Below are 20973 nucleotides of genomic sequence, written 5' to 3'. Positions count from 1 at the left end.
GGGCAGGGCGTGAGATGTGATGCAGCACAAGCCTCACATCAAGAGAAATATTCCCCTGCCTTCAAAGTGTCCTGGCTCAGTACATGGACCACAGAGGCCATGGAGATAAAGTCCTTTTTGAGTTGGCAAATGGTATGTTGTTTTTCTGCTTGAGTAGGAAACTGAGAAACACACCTGGAGCTCTGCTCTGCTGTGCAGTTGGTGGTAGCAGATTTAATAAAGGGCTGTGTGGGAGGGAACACAGAAGGGAAAGAGAAAGGAGATGAGTGGGGCGAGCAGGCAGCTGCACTGCACCAGAGAGCATTGGTGTGCAGCATGCTGACAGGGATGAGCTGAGGGAGGCAGGACAGCCAGGCCACAGGTCTCCTCTCTGTCCTCTCCTGTTGGGAGCACGATATAGAGCTGGCTCTGAGTAGCCCAGCCTGAGGACAGCGAGTTGGAAAGGAGGCCAAGCCCGGCCATTCCTTCCCTCAGGTGTGGCCACCACACAGCCTCCACCAGTCTCCTCTGTGTGGGGTGCTGGCATGCTGTGCCAGTGGGATGCCCCCCAGTTGTTGCCAGCCAGGATAACCCTAACATACTGCAAGATACTGAGGCTGACATCCAAGAGGAGACAGGAAATTGGGAGCCTGGACAAAATCCTTCTCGCCTCTGCCTACGAGTCAGGGCTCAATAGCAATTGTCAGAAACCAAAGCTTGGACCCCACCATGGGCTTCCTGTCCCATTTGGTCCCTCAGTGGCAGCCCCTTGTTCTCAGGCTCACCAGTGTGGCCTCAGGCACCCAGGGGTGTGCAGGACCTTGTGTCATGCAACTAGTGAGCCAAATGTTCATGGCAGCAAGACGGGAAATATTGCATAACAAATAAAGCCCAGGAAAACAATTTTATTGCCAGTAAAACTCTGCGGGTCTTTGCTTACTGAGTGCACTTCCCATTAAATGAAATTGCTCGCTGTGGTTTTAAACTGAGACCACCCTGGAAATCAAGGCAGTTTCCATCAAATCGAATTACTTTTCACCAGAACTGGTATGACAATGGTCATGTTGGTAAGGGACAATAGCTCTTAAGTGAGAACATCATTTATATTTTCTATTAAATCACTGTCATTTCCAGTACGAATGGATCACGCATGCATGTCATGCTGATTTACAGTGATGAAGTCTTAGTCGTGATCAGTTATGGCAATGCCTAAGCAGAGCATGAAAGGTGGCACAAACATGCAAGCAACACTGCACCAAGCCCAGATCAATATTTGGATCTAACTTAGCATTAGCAGATGAGCTGGTGCAACAGCAATGGGAGTTTGTTCAAAAATATTCATCATCAGTATAACCTTGAAGGCTTTTGATCTTCTCTACCTCATCTTTCCAGTTGTCTTCAGAAGTGACATGCCAGGAAGCAAATGGAGAAGGAGCAGCAGCACATGACTGCTGTAGACCTGACCATGGAGATGCAGCACAAAGCAAATGTCATGTCCAGTGAATGATTCCAATTACTGAAGACTAGACACTTAGAAAGGAGAAAGTGGGATTGCTGAGTGCAGAAAAAGGTAAGGTTGGACGAGCATCGGTGTTGCAGCAGTCACTCAGGGAAGGTTGCTGCTCTTGAACATGTTTTCCAAAAGTTGCTGAGCTTCTAGGAGCCCATGCGCTGCTGCCACTCTGAGGAGTTTCTCCACTTTCCTGAAGGACATAAAACCTTCATCAAGAAAATCTAGGAGGAATTCCTAACTTCAGTCCTAGCCCAATTTTAATTACATAGGCTTTTATAACAGGATCACAGCTACTGAATATGAAAACATCTGAAAAGTTAACTGTCCCCTCTCCAGAATATTTTCTGATTTTCCTACTGATTTTTCCTTGGTCTGAGCACACATGCTGTACGTTTGGCAATTTTCTCATCTTTGTTGAAGGAGAAATGGTTTTGGTGTTCTTGAAATACCACCCAATATGTGATTCTGATCATGCAATATGCCGTGGAGACTGAAACAAAATGCACTGACTCCACATCACAAAGTTTGTCCAAACAATGTTTTTAGCTTCATTTAGCATACAAGTGCTCCCCCCAAACTAATTTTAATTTTCAGGCTTGAAGCAAATGAAAAGAATCAAAATGAAACAGTACACAAAATCAAAAAAAAGGGCTGGTTTTCACTGTGATGGGATCAGTTCCCTCAACTTCACCAAGCCCTATGACAAGTCGCCACAGTGACTGTACAAAGCACAAGGCAAGTTTTCTTTATCTGTGGGCCTTGCTGGGAACACTGGTGGGCAATGTGCACATGCACATCAGGGAGAGAAACTCATCCCAGCAGTTTCAACCCAACCCCCAGGCAGTCAACAGGAAGCTTCTCAGTGACCCCATTGGATGGAAGGAGATTGAAAAGGGAATTCCCTTGAAAGACAGGTTCTTATAGCAGAAAATTCTCATGTCACTTCAATAGCTCTTTCTATACCAGTACGGGTCTTGTCCCTTGCCTCCATCGGGAAATCATCATGGAAAAACATGCAATCAGACCATAAGCATTTTAGGTACTGTGATGCCTAATTTTTAAAATGTCATTGGACTAACTGTGTTTTTCCATTTCTCTCCTGCAGGTAGAGCTGCATTACTGGCAATACAAAAAGAGGAAATTAGAAATGCTGGAGTGGCTTTGTGCATGGAATACCTACAGCGCCATGGTCCCCCTCCCATCCTGCTCTCCAAGAGGAGCTGGGAATGGAGCTGTATTGGGAAGAAAGAGGATTATCTCAGGTTACCCTTCTCCAAGTGGCACAGTCGTGTTTCTGAGTATCCTCACCGCCAGGTTGAAGGAGGAGTGGGGATGGCCCTGCCCCGCAGCCTGCCTACAGCCAGGAAGAGACAAGCACAGAAAATGGTTAAGAGAAATATAGAAGAAGAAAACCAGAAGTTGAATGTTTCCAAGCAAGGTAAGTTGGATTTGACTGAGAGGAACTGTTCTTCCAAGCAGCTGGTACAGTGCTGTGCTTTGGATTCAGTATGAGAACAATGTTGGTAACGCACTGATACTTTGGTACCAGTTGCTGAGCAGTGCTTACCCTAAATCCAGGATTTTTCAGTTTCCCACGCTCTGGCAGTAAGCAGGTGCACAAGAAGCTGGGAGGGAGCACAGCCAGGACAGCAAACCTGAACATGCCAAAGGAATATTCCATCCCATGGAGCATCTCATGGTCAGTGCGTAAACTGGGGAGGTCAGTCAGGAGCTGCCAATTGCTTGTCAGGGACAGGTGGGCATCAGTCAGAGTGTGATGAGCAATTGTGTTGGGCATCCCTTCTGTTTCTATGGTTTATTCCTCTCTTTTATTACTACTGCTATATTTTACTTTATTTCAATTATCACACTGCTCTTTTCTCATCCCACAGATTTTGCCTTTTTCTAGTTCTCCTCCCCATCCCACAGGAGCAGGAGAGGAGAGGAGAAACTGGTAAGCTGCTTCACTGTACTTAGTTGCTAGAGATTAAACCAGGACAGAGAAAATATGGGGAAAGTTATGTATAATTCACTTTTTGAAATGTCACTCCTTTGAAATTTCAGGCCTTGATTTTGGAAAAGTATGCAGAAAATCATGAAGGCTTCAGCATTTCTCTAGGTATTGATATGTTTAATGATTTCATCTTTGGTTTACATCTCCTTCTTTCACAGGCATAGTTCTTTCAACCCTAATAGTCCTGCAGCTTGATGCCTATTCAACATGCCTATTCCTCTCCCTTTGCTTTTTGGGTAGCACAGTAAATTTCCCTGTCCTTATTCCTTCCCATTTCTCACCAAGAATGAAAGGATTTCAGGGGATGCAGGCCAGGTTCCCACCACAGGTGTAACTCCTATGGGTACCACATCAAATGCACACACAGGCATGGCTGTGTTGCTTATGTGGCAGAAGTCTCTTAGGAGGGTGTGCTGAGAGCAGGAAAATAATACACTGTTGTGACTCAATTTCCCATTGCCATAGCAGCTCCTGGCTCACTGCCCTCCTGCACCTGTGCATTCTTCCTGCTGCCCACTTGTAGCTCAAACCTCCCCAAAAAGCCATACAACAGCACCGGCATCCCTCCGCACTCTTGCTGTCAAGATACTTCCTTTATTCCAACTAACTGAAAAAATAGCAATAGCAGGTGGGGAAAGTGGAGCAAAGCATAATGCAACCCACCAGTGAGAAGTCAGGAGCTCCCACTATCACTGCTGCTACCTTTGAACCTCCTTCCCGCTAGCACAGAACAGCTCAGTGCAGGTTTCCCCCCAAAGCACTGCCAGCTTTTTCCTCCTCCCATACCATATGTAGCCTTTCCCCAGAAGCCAATTTCCCATGGCAGGAAGTGCTTGGGGGATTTTTGTTCCTCACCTGAACCAGTGCATAGCCATGTCCTCATTTTTTTCCACTCCAGCTCCTGGATGTGAGACAAGGTAGCAAAGTCACAGACAAGTTATAAAATACAGTGTCCAAAATCCAGCAGTGTGTTGGTACCACAAAGCCACATTTGTGGTTCTGGTTCATAAGCATGCACACTCTGGCAGCAAGTTAGTCACAGATTGGAGCAACATTACCTTGCAAATACCTCTGTCCCAGGATGTGCTGGGCATTGGGGTACCCCAGGTGAGCATACACATGAGCCACATGGAAATGGAAATCCTCATAGCACAGTGGGATGTAGAGCAGGAGGAGGCCAGCAGTGATTACAGCTGCCAGCTGTAAAAGAGAGGAACAGTCATGGTGCAAGGAAGAAAATAAGCTGAGGGTTAGCTACAGCAAATATTTCATCTGAACTCTGAAGCCTCCCAAAGCCATTCCCCATAGAGAAATGGGAGGAAAGGCCCACACAACTGCAGAAAATCAAAGTCACCTTTGATAGACAGCCAGTTCCAGAACTTCCACTGAAGCTGGCAAAAAAAAGGCCCCGCTGAATTCAGTGAGCAGTGCATGAGCTTCTGAGTTAATTTCCCCTTTAAGCTCTGCTACAGCAAAGGAAACTTCAAGATTCAATTTTCTAGTGGTCCTCTTGAAGAAAAGGGAAAAAAAGAAACCCTAAGGTGCCATCAGGCTTTTAGAAACAATTAATCAAAGACCCTTGCCAGAAGGAGCCTCATTCTCCAGGCACCCAGGGATCTGTGGCCCACCACTGCTCACATAATTGTCATACAGATGTGAACACTCACATGATCACAAAATGGGTCAGGCTGGAAGGGACCACAGTGGCTCATCTAGTCCAACCTCCCTGCTCAAGCAGGCTCATCCTAGAGCACACAGCACAGGATTGCATCCAGACAGTTCTTGGATATTTCCAGGGAGGAAGACCCCACGACCTCTCTAGGCAATCAGTTCAAGTGCTCAGTCACCTCATGTTCAGGTGGAACTTTCTGTGCACCAGTTTGTGCCCATTGCCTCTTGTCCTATTGCCTGGCACTAGTGAGAAGTGCCTGGCTCCATCCTCTTAACATCCTTCCTTCAGATACTTATAAATGTCAATGAGTTCTCCTCTCAGTTGTCTCTTCTTGAGGCTGAACAGGCCCAGCTCCTTCAGCCTGTCATCATCCCTTAATCATCTTCATTGTCTTGCACTGGAGCTGCTCCAGGAGCTCCATGTCTCTCTCCTTTTGAACATCCATAGCTCATAAACCCTTTCATTCTGTGTTACAGCAAGGACATGCCTACACCTGACAGGAGAATAACCTTGAGTCACAAACCCTTCTTGCATCTAAGGTATAAATCAGTGAAAAGTCTGATGAACTGCACCAACAGGGGAAAAAAATATGAGAGACCAGAATAATACTGTTTGCTTTTTTTGGTGCCAAATTGGATTTTCTTTGTTCAGTGAGCTAGCTATTAGCTTCCAGTGAGAGGAGTTGGCAATTTACACATCCACATCTTGGCAGAGTCGGATGTTCCTGGCTGGGGGAAGAACATACTTCAGAAAAGGCTGTAGGAGGCCCATGTGGAGCCTCCTGCCTGCACAGGTTACCAAAGGCCCTTTGCCTCCCTGGAGGGGAATGCAGCACATCTTGCAGATGGTGCCAGCCCTGCAGAAGGTAAAACCCTTCCCTACTACAGGGGAAGATGGACCAGGTACAGCCCTGAGTGGAAGACATGGCTTTTTGAAAACATCAAGGAGGTGAGTGCTGATCAGTCTCACTGTGCCACTCTGTGCTGAAAGAAACCATGTCAAGTGATGATGGACTCAGAGCTGATGTTCACGGGGACATGCTGAAGTGCCTGCAGGCACTCTGCTCTGCATGACAGTGTCCCTCCCCTGTGCATGAGAAGCAGAGCAGACACAAGTGGCCCTTTTTAACAGCCAAGTCAGAAGCAAGCCCTAAAGTCTGTCCAGCTGACCACAGCTGTTGTAGAAAAAGCTCACTTTTTCATCTGGGCATAATTTCTTGCTTCAGCTACTTGTGCATAATGGCTACAGCATGTGTGTGTGTTCACCACCACGTCATGTTCAGAATGAGCCAAGGGGACAAGAAGCAGCTGCAAAGGATGATGAGATATAAGAGCTTTAATAGTCAGGGGCCCTTCTGGCCACTATGGATGGTTTGATGCAACTGATACAGACAGGTGAAAAACCAACTCTCCTTCACTTTTGGGGGGAGCACGGGGAGAGGATGTAGTAGTGCTCAAGATACATGCAGACCACTGCAAAGCAAATAATGCATTTAGATCCTGATCTGCTGCTCAGTTGTCTTTAGAGCTTGAGTGCAGAGGTGATGAGGGTCTGCAATTCCTTGCTGTTTCGTGGGGGCTCCTGTACTCCCACACATCAGGATCAGCTGCAGGGATTGCTGGAGGCAGCAGATTGCCAAGAGCTTGTTGTCTCCTAATTGGGAGTCAGGTCCCAATTTGGGCTCATCTCTAATTGGGATTAGTGAATGCTGAGGATTAAATGAGCCTAGTTAGCTAATTAGGCTAAATAGATAAAATAGGTGAGCAATAATGACATGCAAATGCTCCAACATTTGATTTTCTGACTGATATGTTTAGGGATGTAGGAAGCTTGGAGGGACACACACACACATTCCCCCATTCAGCCTGTGTGGTGCTGTTGCCGGTGCTGTTGTAATCCCTGTAAGACAGTGGCAAGTCCAAGAGGAATTGCAAGTCATAGATAAAACTGGTTATTGTTGAATGCTTTTGATCTTATTTAAGAGGAGGAAATTATGCTCGTGGTAAGAAGTGCCTCATGCTGGAGATGTGGCTGATGTTAAAGGTCCTGCTCAGGCAAAGCTGAGTACAGGTCCATGGTAAAGTGCAGGAAGTGAAGCAGTGCAAACCTGATGAGTAAGAGTCTGGCATCACACAGTGGCCATGGGCTTTTACTGTTATTTTGTCATTGTTGCAGTGGCAGGGGCTGGCACACATCAGGGAATGGTTCATGTGGCTGCAGGAGTCTGGGTGTACCATACTGCAAGAGGCAGTGGCATTGCTTTCATAGGTGCAGATCTGTGACCTGCAGGATGCTCAGAGCTGTGGTGTCTCCTTTGTGCTCCATGATAGGTTGCCTGAAGCCTCGGGAAAGGAGTAGGAAATGTACTGTTTCTATTGCAAGTCTGGTGCCTCCAATACATACAACGGCAAACAAATGACCAGTAAGTGAAAGGGAAAAGGACATGGTCAGAAGCAACGTCACAGGGGATACCTCTGTGATCATGCACCAGTGCTGTGGGGTACACCCTGGCACGTATGGTCTCTGTGGGACACCAGCTTTCCACAACAATGTCTGTAATGATCAGCCATGCCCTCCTGGCAGCCTCTACCCTCACTACTGCAAAGCTGATGTGCCTGGCTCCTCTGAGGCAGGTGGTACAGGAATCTCTGTATGTTTCCTTTTTGTCTCAAGCTGTTTCTTGAGGGGAGGCCTTCAGCTTTTTGCAGTTGTATAGGCACAGACGTATATGGCAAGTTCACATTTCACAGGGAGTTCCTTTAGAAATCAATCACTGAGCATCCCAAATCTGATCCAGAAGATGGTACCACAAACAGCTGTTGCTTGACTGCCCACCAACATCTGAAAAGGCATCTACAAGCACACAGCTAGTCCTACAAGCGTAGACATTAGCAAAAATACAGTAATTTCACGAATACAAGCCGCAGCAATTTGACAAAAATTTTGGTGGAAACCCGGAACTGCGGCTAATAGTCGGGGGCGGCTAATATGTGAATAATTTTCTGACATTTACAACCCCAGATGTGCCAGCCAGGGCGCCGAGCCAAGCACCTGCCAGTAAAAGCCGGCATTCCGCGATTGTTACAGTGTTACTCTGTTGCCCTGGCTCCCTGCAGGCAGCACGGGGGGCGGGGAGAGAGGCGGGAGAGCTCTCTTCTTCCCTCCTCTGCCGCAGCCCAGGGGAGGACGGGTGGGGGGGCGTGCCGCCATTGCCGCGGTTCGGGGAGGACGGGGGGGGGGCGCCGCCATTGCCGCGGCTTGGGGAGGAGAGGGGGGCCCTGCGCCGCCATTGCCGCGGCCCGGGGAGGACGGGAGGGGGGTGCGCCGCCATTGCCACGGCCCGGGGAGCCGATGGGGGCCCTGCGCCGCCATTGCCGTGGCCCAGGGAGGACGGGGGGTGGGGGGGCGCCGCCATTGCCGCGGCCCGGGGAGCCAACGGGAGCCCCGCGCAGCCATTGCCGCGGCTTGGGGAGGAGGTGGGGTGGTTTGTCCGCGCCCGCTGCCGGTGCCACGGGCGCGGGAAAGCTCCGTCCCCGCCCACCGCCGCTGCCGTAGGAGCGGGGGAAGCTCCGTCCCTGCCTGCCACCGCGGGGCAGCGCCGACCCGGGGTGACCGAGCCCAGTGGCAGCGGCGGCCGGCCCCGAGTGGCAGCACCGGGCTGGGCCACCTGGCCCCGTCAGCAGCCCCTAGCGGGCCGAGCCTACACAGCCTTAGCTCAGCCAGTAAACCCCGCCCTCCCACGGTTCTGTTACTAATTGCACGCGGGTCCTCGCTGCGAACGACAGAGCGGCTTATATTCAGGTGCGGCTTATTTATGGACAAAAACCGAAATATTTGTCAACACCCAGAGATGCGGCTTATACTCAGTGCGGCTTGTATTCGTGAATTTACTGTACTCCTTTGTCCTCCACTGTGGTTCCGTCTGAGTTCAGGTAAATATTGTGCTATATTGTGTCTCCAAGACCAAGAGAGGAGGGAAATGCAGCTGCTGGTGGACAGGGGGATCACTTTGAAGTAAGGTGTGCCTGGAGAAGGGATGAAGGAAGGCAATGCAAGTCCCCTGGGCTTCTTTCTGCAGCCCCTTGCGTGCACAGCCAGCACCAGGGACTAAAGGCACCAACAGTCCCCGAGACCAAGAGCTCCTCAGGGACCTCAGCTGGGCAACAAGTATTAGTCTACCTCAAATGCAGGAAGGAACATGGGGAGCCTGTTGCATTGCCCCATGCAGAGAAGTGAAGCAGATCACTACCCTGAAACAACATTTGTAGTCTTAGGCGGCTCAATTGCTCATCACACCCTTTTGTGTGGTGACTCATCAGAAACTACTTTGCATGTTTTGAACCCTGCATCCTTGTGGCAGCTCTAAAGCATAGGGAAGCCCATTGCTGTTGTTGAGGCTCTGCTGGGGAACCAGGCAGTGAGGGAGATAAAACAGGCTGTGCATATGTATTTATGCAACCCAGTTCCTATACAGCAGCTTCAGCATTTTGACTGCATCATCAACTATGTGCCAAAGCCAGGTGAACAGGATCAAAATGATGACCAAGAGGAATGCCTAAAAATCCCACCCATAATCACTGCATGTGAAGATGCAATATTACAGTGTGCTAGCAAAAGCCTCTGCTCGCCAAGCTGAGGAAGGCATTGCAAGCTTTGCAAGTTGGAGAGGCTGTTTCATGCAAGCAGCTCCTGTGGCTTCAACCCGCTCTGGCACCAGTGGCTTTCAGAGGCAGAGTGTGACATAACTCCTGCTGCCAACACTCCCATCCTGAGCCCATCCCCACACTCACCTCCCAGCTGCTCCATGCCAGGCTCGGGAGATGGGGGTTCCCAGCCTTTGGAGAAGGATTTGCCCCACAGGTATTGGCTGTGCTCCTTCCCTGCTGTCGCCACCGCGCTGCAGGCTTCGTGTCCCCCATCTCTCTATCCTGCAGGAAGTCTGAGCACCTTGTTTTAAGCTGCTCTCTCCCTCTCACCAGGCACCACCACGGCCCTGCCATAACTCTTACCCATCACCATCCCTTAGTTTTGCTCCTGATTTACAGCAGCAGCAGCCCAGCTGTTTCACTAAGATAAGAGGGATGGATACACATCCCCTTGAAGAGTCACAGAAAAGATGGTCCTGACAAAAGCCTTCCATGCCACCAATGTTTAACTCTCCCTGTGCTGAATATTTCTCTTCTTTCAGACTGATCCGAGGTTTTGCAAGGCTTCACCACTAAATCATTGTATTTGACAAACTTGTTCACATTTTTTCTGCTTTTTACATGCATGGATTTGGGACACAAATGCAAGACTGTGCAGGCCCAGGCCCAGGTGAGAAAATTTGAAAAGATGCAATGATGTATAATTGAAAGTTATCAGGACATACAACCCTACCACAAAATTTGACAGGATGGGAGGTGTTTTTTAAGCTAGAAAAGAGTTCACATGTTAAAGTCAATCATTTTATAGTTGCATAATTATGCCTCTATTCATCTGCAGTAACTTCATCTAGTGAATTTCATATGCTAAATTATTTTTTTGCTTTCACATCTAAGAAAAAAATCCCTTTTTAACACAAGATCTCTAATGCATGTTACCTTTCCTGCTCTGAAGTCCTAGCAGAGAACCATAACCAGATGGCAGCCAGGCAAGGTCCATCTTGTGTGAAATGCTGACTTTGCCTGGTCTCCTGAGTGCAAAAAATAAAATGTTTTTCTTTCCAATTTTACAGCAAGATTAGTGCTGTGCTTTGATTTTAACAACAACCCCACCCCCAGAGAACAAGGATTTGGTGATGATGACTCAGCCTAAAAAGCCTTACTGAAGAGGAAAACCTTCATATTTTCATATTTTATTTCTTATGTTATGCTGCCACCATTGGGACAATTTCATTTGGTCAGTCACAGCCCCTTTACAGTTGAAGAGAGTCATCTTTATAGCCCTGGTCAAAGTGTGACTCATTTTCACAGTATATCAAATTGAATTGGGCAGTAATAGTCATACTGCAAGATCAAATGCTTCCAAGTGCAAACATCTGCATTAAGGAGACTTGGAAATTTCCAAAACTAGTCTAGCACAAAAGGCCCTTCACTGCAGCAAACAGTAAAGAGGAGATGAAAGAAGGTCCTCACCTTCTTACTTACTTACTTACTTACTTAAGAGTCTACTTACCTACTTGCCTTTTTAAAAATTATTTTCTTCTTTAGGTACAATTACTAAAATTTAAATTTAAAAAAAGACAAAACCTACATCTCTGGAAGTTAATGTTCTTGGGAATGAGATGCCCTTAGCTATAATCCCAAATTTTGGCAAAAGTGAATTCCTGAGTTAATCTTACTGTTGTTTGTAAAGGTATGCTGGTAACAATTACCCCCCTAGAGCTTTGACCCCTTACCTTTGATCCTTGACCCTTACCCTTGATGTCTGGCTTTTCGACCCCTGGTACTGGACCTTAACCTACTCTGCCCTGTCAGTACCCAGACCTACTGCTGTGTCCTGTAACCTCAAACTCCTGGTGTGTTATCCTCAGCCCCCAACCCCTACCTGTAATTCTGAAGCCTGTTCATGTCAGCCCCACCTTTTTGGTGTGGTCTTGTCCTCCTGTGAGGATTCTGGTGCTGTCCTGATGTTAAGATTGCTGCTGCTGCTATGAGGGCTGAAATGGCATCCTTAGGGGCAGTGTGACTTTCTACTGCTTTTTTTTTTTTTTAATTTTAAAGTAGAGAGAAAAATTATGATCCAGTTTAAATAGAAGAGGAAACTAAGTCTCTGTTAATAAAAGTGGATCAGACCCAGAAAGGTTTGAAATATATCCAAAAAAGGAGATTAAAACCAAATAAGGTTAGATGTTGGTGCTAAAAAATTAATACGTTTTATTTAATAGTGAGAGAGGGAAGGAAGATAGGTCGGGGGACAGTGAGACAATGACAGGGGTTAGGTAGAAACATATCACCCTTCCAGGGGTCCTGATGATGTCTCATTTCTCTGCCCACCTTGTCCTCTTGGTGGTGAGGGTCCCCCATGGCCACTGAGGCCATGCGAAAAAGTACAGAATCCAGTGGGATTTGTGCTGACACCTCGACTCACTGTGTGAAACTGGTAATTTCTCAGTATAAAACAGGCCCTGGAGCTTGCAGTTCTTTGTTGCAGATGACTAAAAACGAGAACATGTTATTATTAATTATGTACTATTCAGTGAGGGCTAGGCTGTGTCACAAGCCAGGTGTGGTACAAAACCTTCTCTACAAGACCCAATTTACACCATGAGGAAGAAATTATAGCTGTATTAGCTTCCTTCTACCACCTAGGAAGAGTTGGATCCTTTCTACTTGCAATGACTTTGGAAAGGAAAGGGTAAAGCCCCCCAGAGAATTTTCTCTCCAGACTTCCAAAGGCAGGTGGTATTACTTTTTTCCTTTCATTTTCACACAATAAATTGTGTAGAATCATTTTCAGCTCCTGCAAGGGAGCGTTTTGTTTGAAAACCTGAAAAAAGCCACCTTCATGAAAATTTTCATCCCATTTCTTTTTCATGTTTTCCAGGTTGTTTTCTTAGGCCAAGAAACTGGTATGACGAATTTTCTATAGCTGGTAAAAGCCTATTTGATTACAATGTCCTCAGGACATAGTTATCACAAGGCAAATTAGACTCACCCAAGAGCTCCCCAATTTGAACATAATTGGAGTAGGTGCTTGGAAATTACTTTGTAGCCAACACAAAATATCATGTAAATGTAGCTTCAATTACTATATTGAAAAGAGCTCAGATATGAGGAAGGGGGAGGACCAAAGCAAACAGCAAAAACAGAGTGTTGAGGGATAAGTTTCTGTGTAAGACAATCGGAAGGATGAGGTTAAGGAGTTCTGGCTGTCACTGTCTCTGACAAACTCTCATTTCACCTTGCCTACCTAGCTGTAGTTTCCTTTCAGAGCTGGCTAAACAACAAGAAGATAAAAATCTATCCAGGCCAGTTATTATGACACTATTAATAGCAAATACAAGCGTGTACCATGAAAAACAGTGTAGATATAGAGGTAGTTCAAGTCTTTCTGAAATCAGTATGCAAGTGTTATCTGCAGAACTATTACAGAGACTTGTATTTTGTTACAAGCATAGAAGTTTATCAGAAAATAAACCCTCCTGCTTTCCAGCTGGTCCTCAGAGGGGCTAGGTGCAGCTAGGTTGAATTTTTTTATTATTTAATTTTTTTTATTATAACCAATTCAGCACTGAAAATTCAGTTGCATTCAGTAAGATCCCGGAGGCACCAACACAGTGGGTGTCATTCACAATCACAGATTCACAAATAGTGCATCTTACCAATGAGACACTAAGTCTGGGTTCAGAAGAACTTGCACAACCACAGACTCACAAACAGTGCAGTTTATTGGAACAACAGATTGGCAGTGACAGATTCGCTAGATGTGCAAAATATAAATATACAGTACAACGTACAAGTGTTTCCAGGTATGTTCTAGAGGTGCAAATCTTACCAAAGAGGCATCCCAGTTTTGTGGAAGGAGAGAGGAGTAAGCCTTTTGACATGTCTTGCCTCTGCCACGGAGGATTTCAAAGATCAAATCACATTTTTTGGAGAAGTGGAGGTGAGAATGTAGTCAAATATTCTGTTAGCTACTATCACAAAGGGGAGGGGGCAGACACTTTATACCTAAATTTGGAATATTAAGAGTTACAAAAAAGAGAGATTACAAAGGCTGTATGTCTTGGTCAAGGGCAATCAGGACTGTGACACCTGAGTGTTACTCCCTCTTCCAGCTGAATGGCAGTGATGAGAATCACTTACAACCTACAGATAAGATAACCTATTCACCCCACCGGCAGGCCATCATGCCCATGGTAATCCCTTTATTAGGTATCTCCCACAATATCTCATCCCTACAACGTGTGAAGCTGTTTAGAGATAACAGATTAATAGCTGTATCTGTTAAGCTGAACAATTGAATCCATTCATCACTACAAACAATACAACAGTGCAGCCAGAGAGGGTGGGATATTTCTGAACCCAAATACAGCAGCCAGCAAGGACACCCAGCTGAGCAGAACCCTGTGATTTAATAGACATCCTGGAAAAGGGCACAAGGGAATCCCTCTGCAAGGGAAAAGAACCCTGGGGGCAAATACAAGTCATAATGGAATTCATCTCACTACAAAACATAGAGCCTAAATAATTTATGTGGTGTCTAAAAAACCCCCGGAATGAACTATATTACTCACCTAAGGGGAGTTAGTTCAAAGTTTGGCATGCTAAAACCTCTGACTAAAAACTGGGTACTAAAAGCTGAACAGCTTAGCTGCCACCTAAAAAATTAATTTCTCAAATGCTTTCTGCTGCCTGGCTGTTCAAGTTGCACAGATATCCAGATGTGTATCCTGGGAATACCATGGCAGAGCTGAGCACCTGGACATGTATCTCCCACTTAAACTTATGCAGGACCCAGAAACTGTAAAGTTCTGAAGGCTGTGGTACAAAGAGCTGTTAAATCAGTCTACCAAAGAATGATCTCCACCACTTCTGTAGAATTTAAGATCCTGGAAAAAATTAATTCAAGAAAGTCCAAATAATATGTTCTTAGCCTAGTACTTACAGAGGAGTGAGAAGTAGTACCTGCTTTAGAGAATCTGTTTATATTTTTGAGGCAATTGGAAATAAGTGCTTTTTTCTAAGGAAATAATACCAAGTAGTAGGCAGAGTAAAAAAGAAAGCAACACTACACCCCAGTTCTCCTAAGGCTCTGAGAATATAGCCAGGTGGTTGAAGGTGGTTCAGGTACAACTCTGTCTCCAAGGCGCAGGTAACCTTTACTCAGCAGCTCTCAGCAAGGACCTGGCCCAAGCTGGCTCAGGCAGGACACCAGCGAAGCCATCCAGCTTCCCAGGGCAGGTAGGACGTAGAGTGTGGTCCAGGACAAGGCAGCAGCCTCAGTGCTAGGCTGGAGTGATGGAGTGCAGCAGAAGCAGCTCAGGCACAGCCTACCCAGCACAGACAGCACTGCAGCGCCCACACAACAGCTCTAATGATACGCACCAGAAAAACTTCACAGTAAAAAAGCAGGGGCTGGGTAAATTATGCTAAGCCCTTCACCACTGTGGCCTTCAAAGGTAAGACACTTGGGCATAGGCTTTCTGTACAAATATCATTAGGAAGATAGAGGTAGTAAGTGCTCCCTTTGGCTCCCTTTGTGCACGTGGGATTAAAGTTATTTGTGCTCACAACTGGACCTGCAGTTGCTTTGGGATTGTTCCTGTGTACCTAAGTTTGTTTCAATTTATCTCTTTAAATAGTAGAGAGGGGAGTTCAGGTTGTGCTTGTTAGCTGGCATAAGGTGATCTGAGGCTGGTTTCATATACTCTACCTGACACGTCCCTTACCTGATCTGTATGGCAAATATCCATCCTTGCTTTAGCTTGGGCTTTGGTAATCCCAGCTGCAAGGAGCTCCGGGCAGCTGAAAGCTTGCAGCCAAAGTGGGTACTGTGGACAGTTCATGTGTGACCCAAGGAATGTCTGCGCCAGGGATTGTCTCCATCTGATAGGAGGCCTTCTTCATCCTCTTCCTAGCATTTATATGGACAGAAACCGAAGAGAAAAATACTATTTTTTTTCCCTTCCTACCTTTTGAATGGTGTTCTACAGGGGTATTATGGCCTACAGTTTGGTTCTCTTTTCCTGCAAGGTAAAGGGCACATGGATTTTGAACAGAAATAGTTTTTAAACAGCATGTTGAACGAAATCTTAAGTTCTGCAGGCTTTTATAAAATCTTGATATTTGTTTTTAAACTTTTAACCCCCCCCCACCCAAATCCTTCAAACCCTCTTATCTTCTTTCTTGCTGAAGGAGAGTATAAACAACTGATGCTTCAAATAGACAGAAGCACCAGACAGTTACATAAAAACAAACTGCCAAATCGCTGCATGTAGGAGTGTCTGCTCTCGATTCAGTCCTGCCTCCCTGTGAATGTACTGGGAAGTAGGTCTCCCCACCCTGAGGCGATAGCAGCTGGGACTAGATGGCCGACGTGAAGCAGGGTGCTGAAGGCATTAATGATGTGGCCTTAGGCTGTGTAGAGATTCAAGCAAAGGGTCCTTTGTAGCCAGGGGACCAAGTATTTGCAGTCAGAGACATTGGAGAAGAAGAGCCACAAAGTTTTAAATCTTTACTTCTTGCGTGAACAGCTTGAAAGACCTTTAAGTGAAGCTGTAGGCATCAGGGCACTTCCTCCTGTGTTAGAGCTGAGTACTTTGATTGTTGTAGACCTGAATAAAGGGGAAAAGTTACTGTGAGGAGAGAATCCTCGTGAGAACTTCATGCCCTCAGTTCTATCTCCCATGAAAGTCTGCTCTAAGAGTACTCTTTGTGCTCAGGACCCTTCAGTGTCAAGGCAGAGGAAATACAGGCTACACCTGCCAAAGTGGTGGGATTGTGATCAGACCGGTGGAGTGCATAACAGATCCATCTCATCTTCCCTCTAAAGAACTATTCAGCCAAATAAGGGCCAAGGTTTCTCCCTGAGCTCAATGCATACTCGCTGATGAACAGCAAATCTCTCAGATAATACAGACTTACATTGTTCTGGAAGAGCACAGTGAATTGTTACTTTTTTTAAGTTGAAAGAATTGGATTAAGCAAGAACACGCTCAGCTGAGCTGAGGTTAAATGGTAATTTACTGAAAATGGCACCCAAAAAAAACCCAAGCAGGTTAGGGCTTCATTTTAGGGAAACACAGACAAGGATTCCAAGGGCCCAAGGTGAGGAAATTTGCACTGCACTAATTGTTACACTTGGAGCAGGATTAGTGATAAACTGCTTTTAACTGTAGTTTGTGACACAAAGACAAAAAGAAATATCCAGTGACACAAAAGGGTCTGAGGCTGGGTGGCTCGAGGTATCGGCACATCCCCTGCTTCTGACAGAGGTAAAAATAAAAATCACTGCACGTGTGCAGTTGTTGGCACTTCCCCACCCCCGGAATCTTGAGGACTGGATGCGAGCTTTATTCGACGCCCCTGAACAACCTCGTGTCCTCGCCAACGCAGTGCAATAGCTCCTCATCCCAAACCCGGGACATAAGCTCCTTCAGGCTGCTCCTGAGGCGCTCTGCACACAAAGCCAATTAACTCCATTGTGGAAAGAAAGCTTCGCCGGCAGTGCGGCGGCTCCGGAGCGATCTGGGTACGCAGGCGAGAATCGATGCCGGAGCGGGACCCGGCGATACAGAATCCCGGGAAAAGAGTGGAGTGACTCTAGGCAGGGCCTCTCCGGCCGGTGACCCCACGGAGCCCCATCCCCAGCACAGGCCGCGTTCGCCGTAGGGCGAAACAAGCCTCAAAACCGCGGGCGACATCACCGACACCACCCCCCCCTTCACCCCCACCTGTCACTTTAAGTGAGGGTGGGGCCTCTCCTGCTCCCCGCGCCGCGCAGCCGGCTCCGCCCCGTCTCGCCATTGGTTGTCGCTGGGGCAGAGTGGCCGCCCCGCCCGCGGCCATTGGCTGGCGGCGAAGCCGGGGTTCCCGGATGCGGCCGCGCGGTGCGCATATAAAGGGCCGGGGGAAGGCGGGAGTGGGCGCAGTTTGAATCGCGGCGGGTTGGGATACGGCGGTGCTGTTGCCCGGGTTCGGTGCGTGCGGGACGCTCTCTGCTTCAGCCCTCCCCTGCCGGACGCTGCGCTCCCGTTCGCTATGGTGAGGAACCGCGGGGGACCGCTCGGGGAGCGGGCGGCGGTGGCTGGGGCCGGGCCGGTTCCGTGCTGCTGATGGTGGGGGGGAACGCGCACGGGCTTAGTGGGGGGAGGGCGGAGGCTATTGGGGGGGTTGGGGGAAGGTGGTCGCACGCGCAGTGGCGCTCCGGGAACGGGGAGCGGTGGCCGCGCATGCGCGCTAGGAGCGGCCTGTGCCGCGCGGTGCGGCGGGCAGCGCGCACGCGCGTGCCGCTCTGCGTGGGTGGGGGAGGCTGGGAGCGGCGCATGCGCGCTGGGAGACGTCAGCTCCTAATCTCTTGGCATTGCAGGCTGGTGGGAAAGCTGGGAAGGACTCTGGGAAGACCAAGACCAAAGCAGTGTCCCGTTCCCAACGGGCTGGATTGCAGGTAAGCAGGGGCTGAGATGCGGGTGAGTGAAAGGCTGGCCTTCCATCTCTTGGTTTGTTTGTATGATGTGAAACTTTCATATGCTGTTGTCTGCAGTGCTGTAAGGATTATAAACCAAATATTAGCACACCCGACTGGTTTTAGACCTTTTCATATCAGTGCAGGGAAGAAAGTAGTACCTCTTGTGGCCATTGCTGCTGCTGCTTGTGCTGAGAATTTTGAAAGTTGCTGTTGCGAGTTTGGCATGCAGTGTCTTAACTGGGTTCTTAAGTTTTGACATGCAGCCCTTGCTTCTTCCACTAGTGTTCTGCTGCCCAGGATGCAGTATTGTGCAGCGGCTTTCTGTCATTACAGCTTGTTCATACTTTTCTTATTTTCCAGTTCCCTGTTGGCCGCATCCATAGGCATCTGAAGTCTAGGACAACCAGCCATGGGCGTGTAGGAGCCACAGCTGCCGTGTATAGTGCTGCAATCCTGGAGTACCTGACAGCTGAGGTAAAATGCCTGCAAGCAAGTTGGTCAACCCTCAGCAGGCATAATGACCAGCACCTACTGTATTTGACAGTTTGAAGTAGGTTGTGAACTCTGTGCTTTGAGATACTTTTAAGTGCTTACATCAGCAAAAGACTATGAAATATAACTCTGCTTTATTTCATGCTGCATGACTTGTAGGAAAAATGCAGTGTGTGAAATAACTTTTAGAATGGGCAATTACAGCATATTATATCTGCTGTAGAACATTTACTCTGTCATTGGGAAAACTAAATGCAGAGGAACCCCTTCAAGAGAGACATTGTTTGCGGTCTTGGTGTTACTAATGGTGACAATGTTTTTGGACCAGAGAATGAAAAAGCTAAGACTGCTCTTGTTCTCACTTGATCGTGTAACTGTTGAAAAATCATCTTGTCTCAGGTCCTTGAGTTGGCGGGAAATGCATCCAAAGACTTGAAGGTGAAACGTATCACTCCCCGTCACCTGCAGCTTGCCATTAGAGGAGATGAAGAGCTGGATTCTCTGATCAAGGCAACAATTGCTGGTGGTGGTAAGTAAATTGCTTCCTGTTTATGGGTACTTGGGTGGCATGAGCTGTCACAGATTTGAAGTTGTTTAGTGTTGTCATTTTATTTGAAGTATGAAGTTTAGGAAAACTGTTGAAGAGAAATAGCATGGTCTTAACTGTTATTCTTTCTTAGGTGTAATACCACATATCCACAAGTCCCTCATTGGCAAGAAAGGACAACAGAAGACTGTCTAAAGGATACCAGGATTCCTTGTTATCTCAGGACTCGAAGTACTTAATTTGTCCAGTGTTGGTGATCCAGTGGACTGTATCTGTGAAACACAATTTTGCCTTTTTTTTTTTTTTAACTTTGAGAAGCTAAAGCTCCCTTGAGCTTTTTAACAAACCAAATTTCTGCATTGAAGTCTTAACCATATTTAAGTGTTACCATGGCTTCAAAGAAGCTATTGTGTTTGTAGTGAGTTGTAATTCAGCTGACTGTTTCTAGATTGGTTTAAGCAAAGGAAATGTTTGGTTTTGTACAGACTTTTCATCTACTAGAGTGGAAATATTCAATAAATGTTATGTCAAGACTGATTTTTTTTTTCTCTTTTCCATTAATGGGGAAATACAGTCTACACTGTGCAGCTCTTGTTTTTCCAACTGACAACCCTTCCTGCTGGGCTTGGGGTATCTTGAAATACAGCCTGAGAATGCTGCAGTTAGTAAATACCATGTAGTGAAAGGGCAAAGGGCTTTGTCCTGTAGAGTTACATTCTTCCTAACTTGAACCTGCTGTGCCTTGTTTGTAGTAGGCCATATAAAAGGTGATGTTACATTTAAGCCCAGTTTTACTCAGTGTCAGCTTTCATAGAGGGAGGAGAGGGTCTGTCAGGGAAGGAGGGTAAGATCAGCTGAAGGGATGTGGGAATTCCATGTTTCATATAAATTTGGGTTAGGGCCTGGCCCCTCTTACTGTTTGAGCTTGCAGCTTTGGACAGACATCCATGGAAGCACAGGGGACTGAACTGAAGCAGACTTTAAATTGTGCCATGCAGTAGAATCCTCGGTAGCAGTGGCTTACAGGGAGGTCTGGTCACAGCTTCAGCTGTCCTCCACTCTGCAAGTTCATTTTGTACAGCAATGCCCTGCCTGTTGTGGTAAGGGAAACCTTTTGTTACGGTGGAAGGGAACAGTAACTGAGTGTGGCTGGGGATAGCAAGCTCCCTGCCTTCCGGAACTACAGTCAGCAGTGAAATACTGCAGCTAGAGATGCTTCTGCTGGGAACAGACTCTTATGTTTCCCTAAGCTCTTGGAGGCACCACTCTCTGCTGCAGCACTGTAGCTGTAAGGCAGTGACCTAGATCAGGGACGCTGCTGAGACCTGTGCTAACTGCTCTCCTATGGCGCTGCGGGGCTTCCCTGGATCAGCACCCGAGCTTTCCTTCGCGGCACAGCAGTGCTTGCCGTGCTCTAATTAATGACACTAATTACAGTGAGCCGATACGACGCTAATGAGTACCTTAAGGCACGGCCAGGCACAGGAAGCAGTGGCCCCGCGAGGGCTCCTCGCTTCTGTGCGGGCCCGCGATGCTGCGGCAGCCGCACGGTACTTTTCCATCGCAGCCGGCTCCCTCGCGGGGCCAGGCGTGCGGCTGCGCTCCCGCCTGGGACGATCCCAGCGCTCCCGGCCCTTCCAGCC

The 20973-nt window shown here is 47.4% G+C and overlaps 2 protein-coding genes across 4 annotated transcripts; one reads left to right on the top strand and one right to left on the bottom strand.

The window, feature by feature from the left end:
* Nucleotides 1-869: 869 nt before the first annotated feature.
* Nucleotides 870-11803, bottom strand: LOC116996768. Of its 3 annotated transcripts, none has more exons than XR_004418021.1 (5): nt 11741-11803; nt 4565-4706; nt 4362-4407; nt 2760-2846; nt 870-1682 (listed from the first exon to the last, which is right to left on the bottom strand). XR_004418021.1 is itself a non-coding variant. In XM_033060731.1 (5 exons), exons 1-5 carry the CDS (start codon nt 10176-10178, stop codon nt 1586-1588), a joined length of 582 nt encoding a protein of 193 aa, XP_032916622.1. In that variant the 5' UTR covers nt 10179-10241; the 3' UTR covers nt 870-1585. The 3 variants fall into 3 exon arrangements, 1 of the variants encoding a protein (XP_032916622.1); XR_004418020.1 differs by lacking the exon at nt 11741-11803 and adding an exon at nt 10761-10822; XM_033060731.1 differs by lacking the exon at nt 11741-11803 and adding an exon at nt 9969-10241.
* Nucleotides 11804-17703: 5900 nt separating this feature from the next.
* Nucleotides 17704-19867, top strand: LOC116997018 (histone H2A.Z). The gene is made up of 5 exons (XM_033061203.1): nt 17704-17867; nt 18193-18270; nt 18652-18765; nt 19183-19312; nt 19464-19867. The coding sequence occupies exons 1-5, from the start codon at nt 17865-17867 to the stop codon at nt 19523-19525; spliced, it is 387 nt and encodes a 128-aa protein (XP_032917094.1). The 5' UTR covers nt 17704-17864; the 3' UTR covers nt 19526-19867.
* The last annotated feature ends 1106 nt before the right edge of the window (nt 19868-20973 follow it).

The sequence above is a fragment of the Catharus ustulatus genome, chromosome 5 (genome assembly GCF_009819885.2).
Source record: "Catharus ustulatus isolate bCatUst1 chromosome 5, bCatUst1.pri.v2, whole genome shotgun sequence".
Taxonomy (NCBI): Eukaryota; Metazoa; Chordata; class Aves; order Passeriformes; family Turdidae; genus Catharus; species Catharus ustulatus.
This window is presented reverse-complemented; position numbering and strand designations above follow the sequence as displayed.

Bases quoted from the DNA above. Each gene is read 5' to 3' on its own strand.
- LOC116996768 (XM_033060731.1), bottom strand. From the start codon at position 10,178: ATGGCAGGGCCGTGGTGGTGCCTGGTGAGAGGGAGAGAGCAGCTTAAA. The intron at 2,847-4,361 runs GTGAGGAACAAA...TCCTGGCTGTAG, and splicing joins ATGGCTATGCACTGGTTCAG to GCAGGCTGCGGGGCAGGGCC. The intron at 1,683-2,759 runs GTAACCTGAGAT...TATGTCCTTCAG, and splicing joins ACTGTGCCACTTGGAGAAGG to GAAAGTGGAGAAACTCCTCA.
- LOC116997018 (XM_033061203.1), top strand. The intron at 18,271-18,651 runs GTAAGCAGGGGC...CTTATTTTCCAG, and splicing joins CCCAACGGGCTGGATTGCAG to TTCCCTGTTGGCCGCATCCA. The intron at 19,313-19,463 runs GTAAGTAAATTG...ATTCTTTCTTAG, and splicing joins GGCAACAATTGCTGGTGGTG to GTGTAATACCACATATCCAC.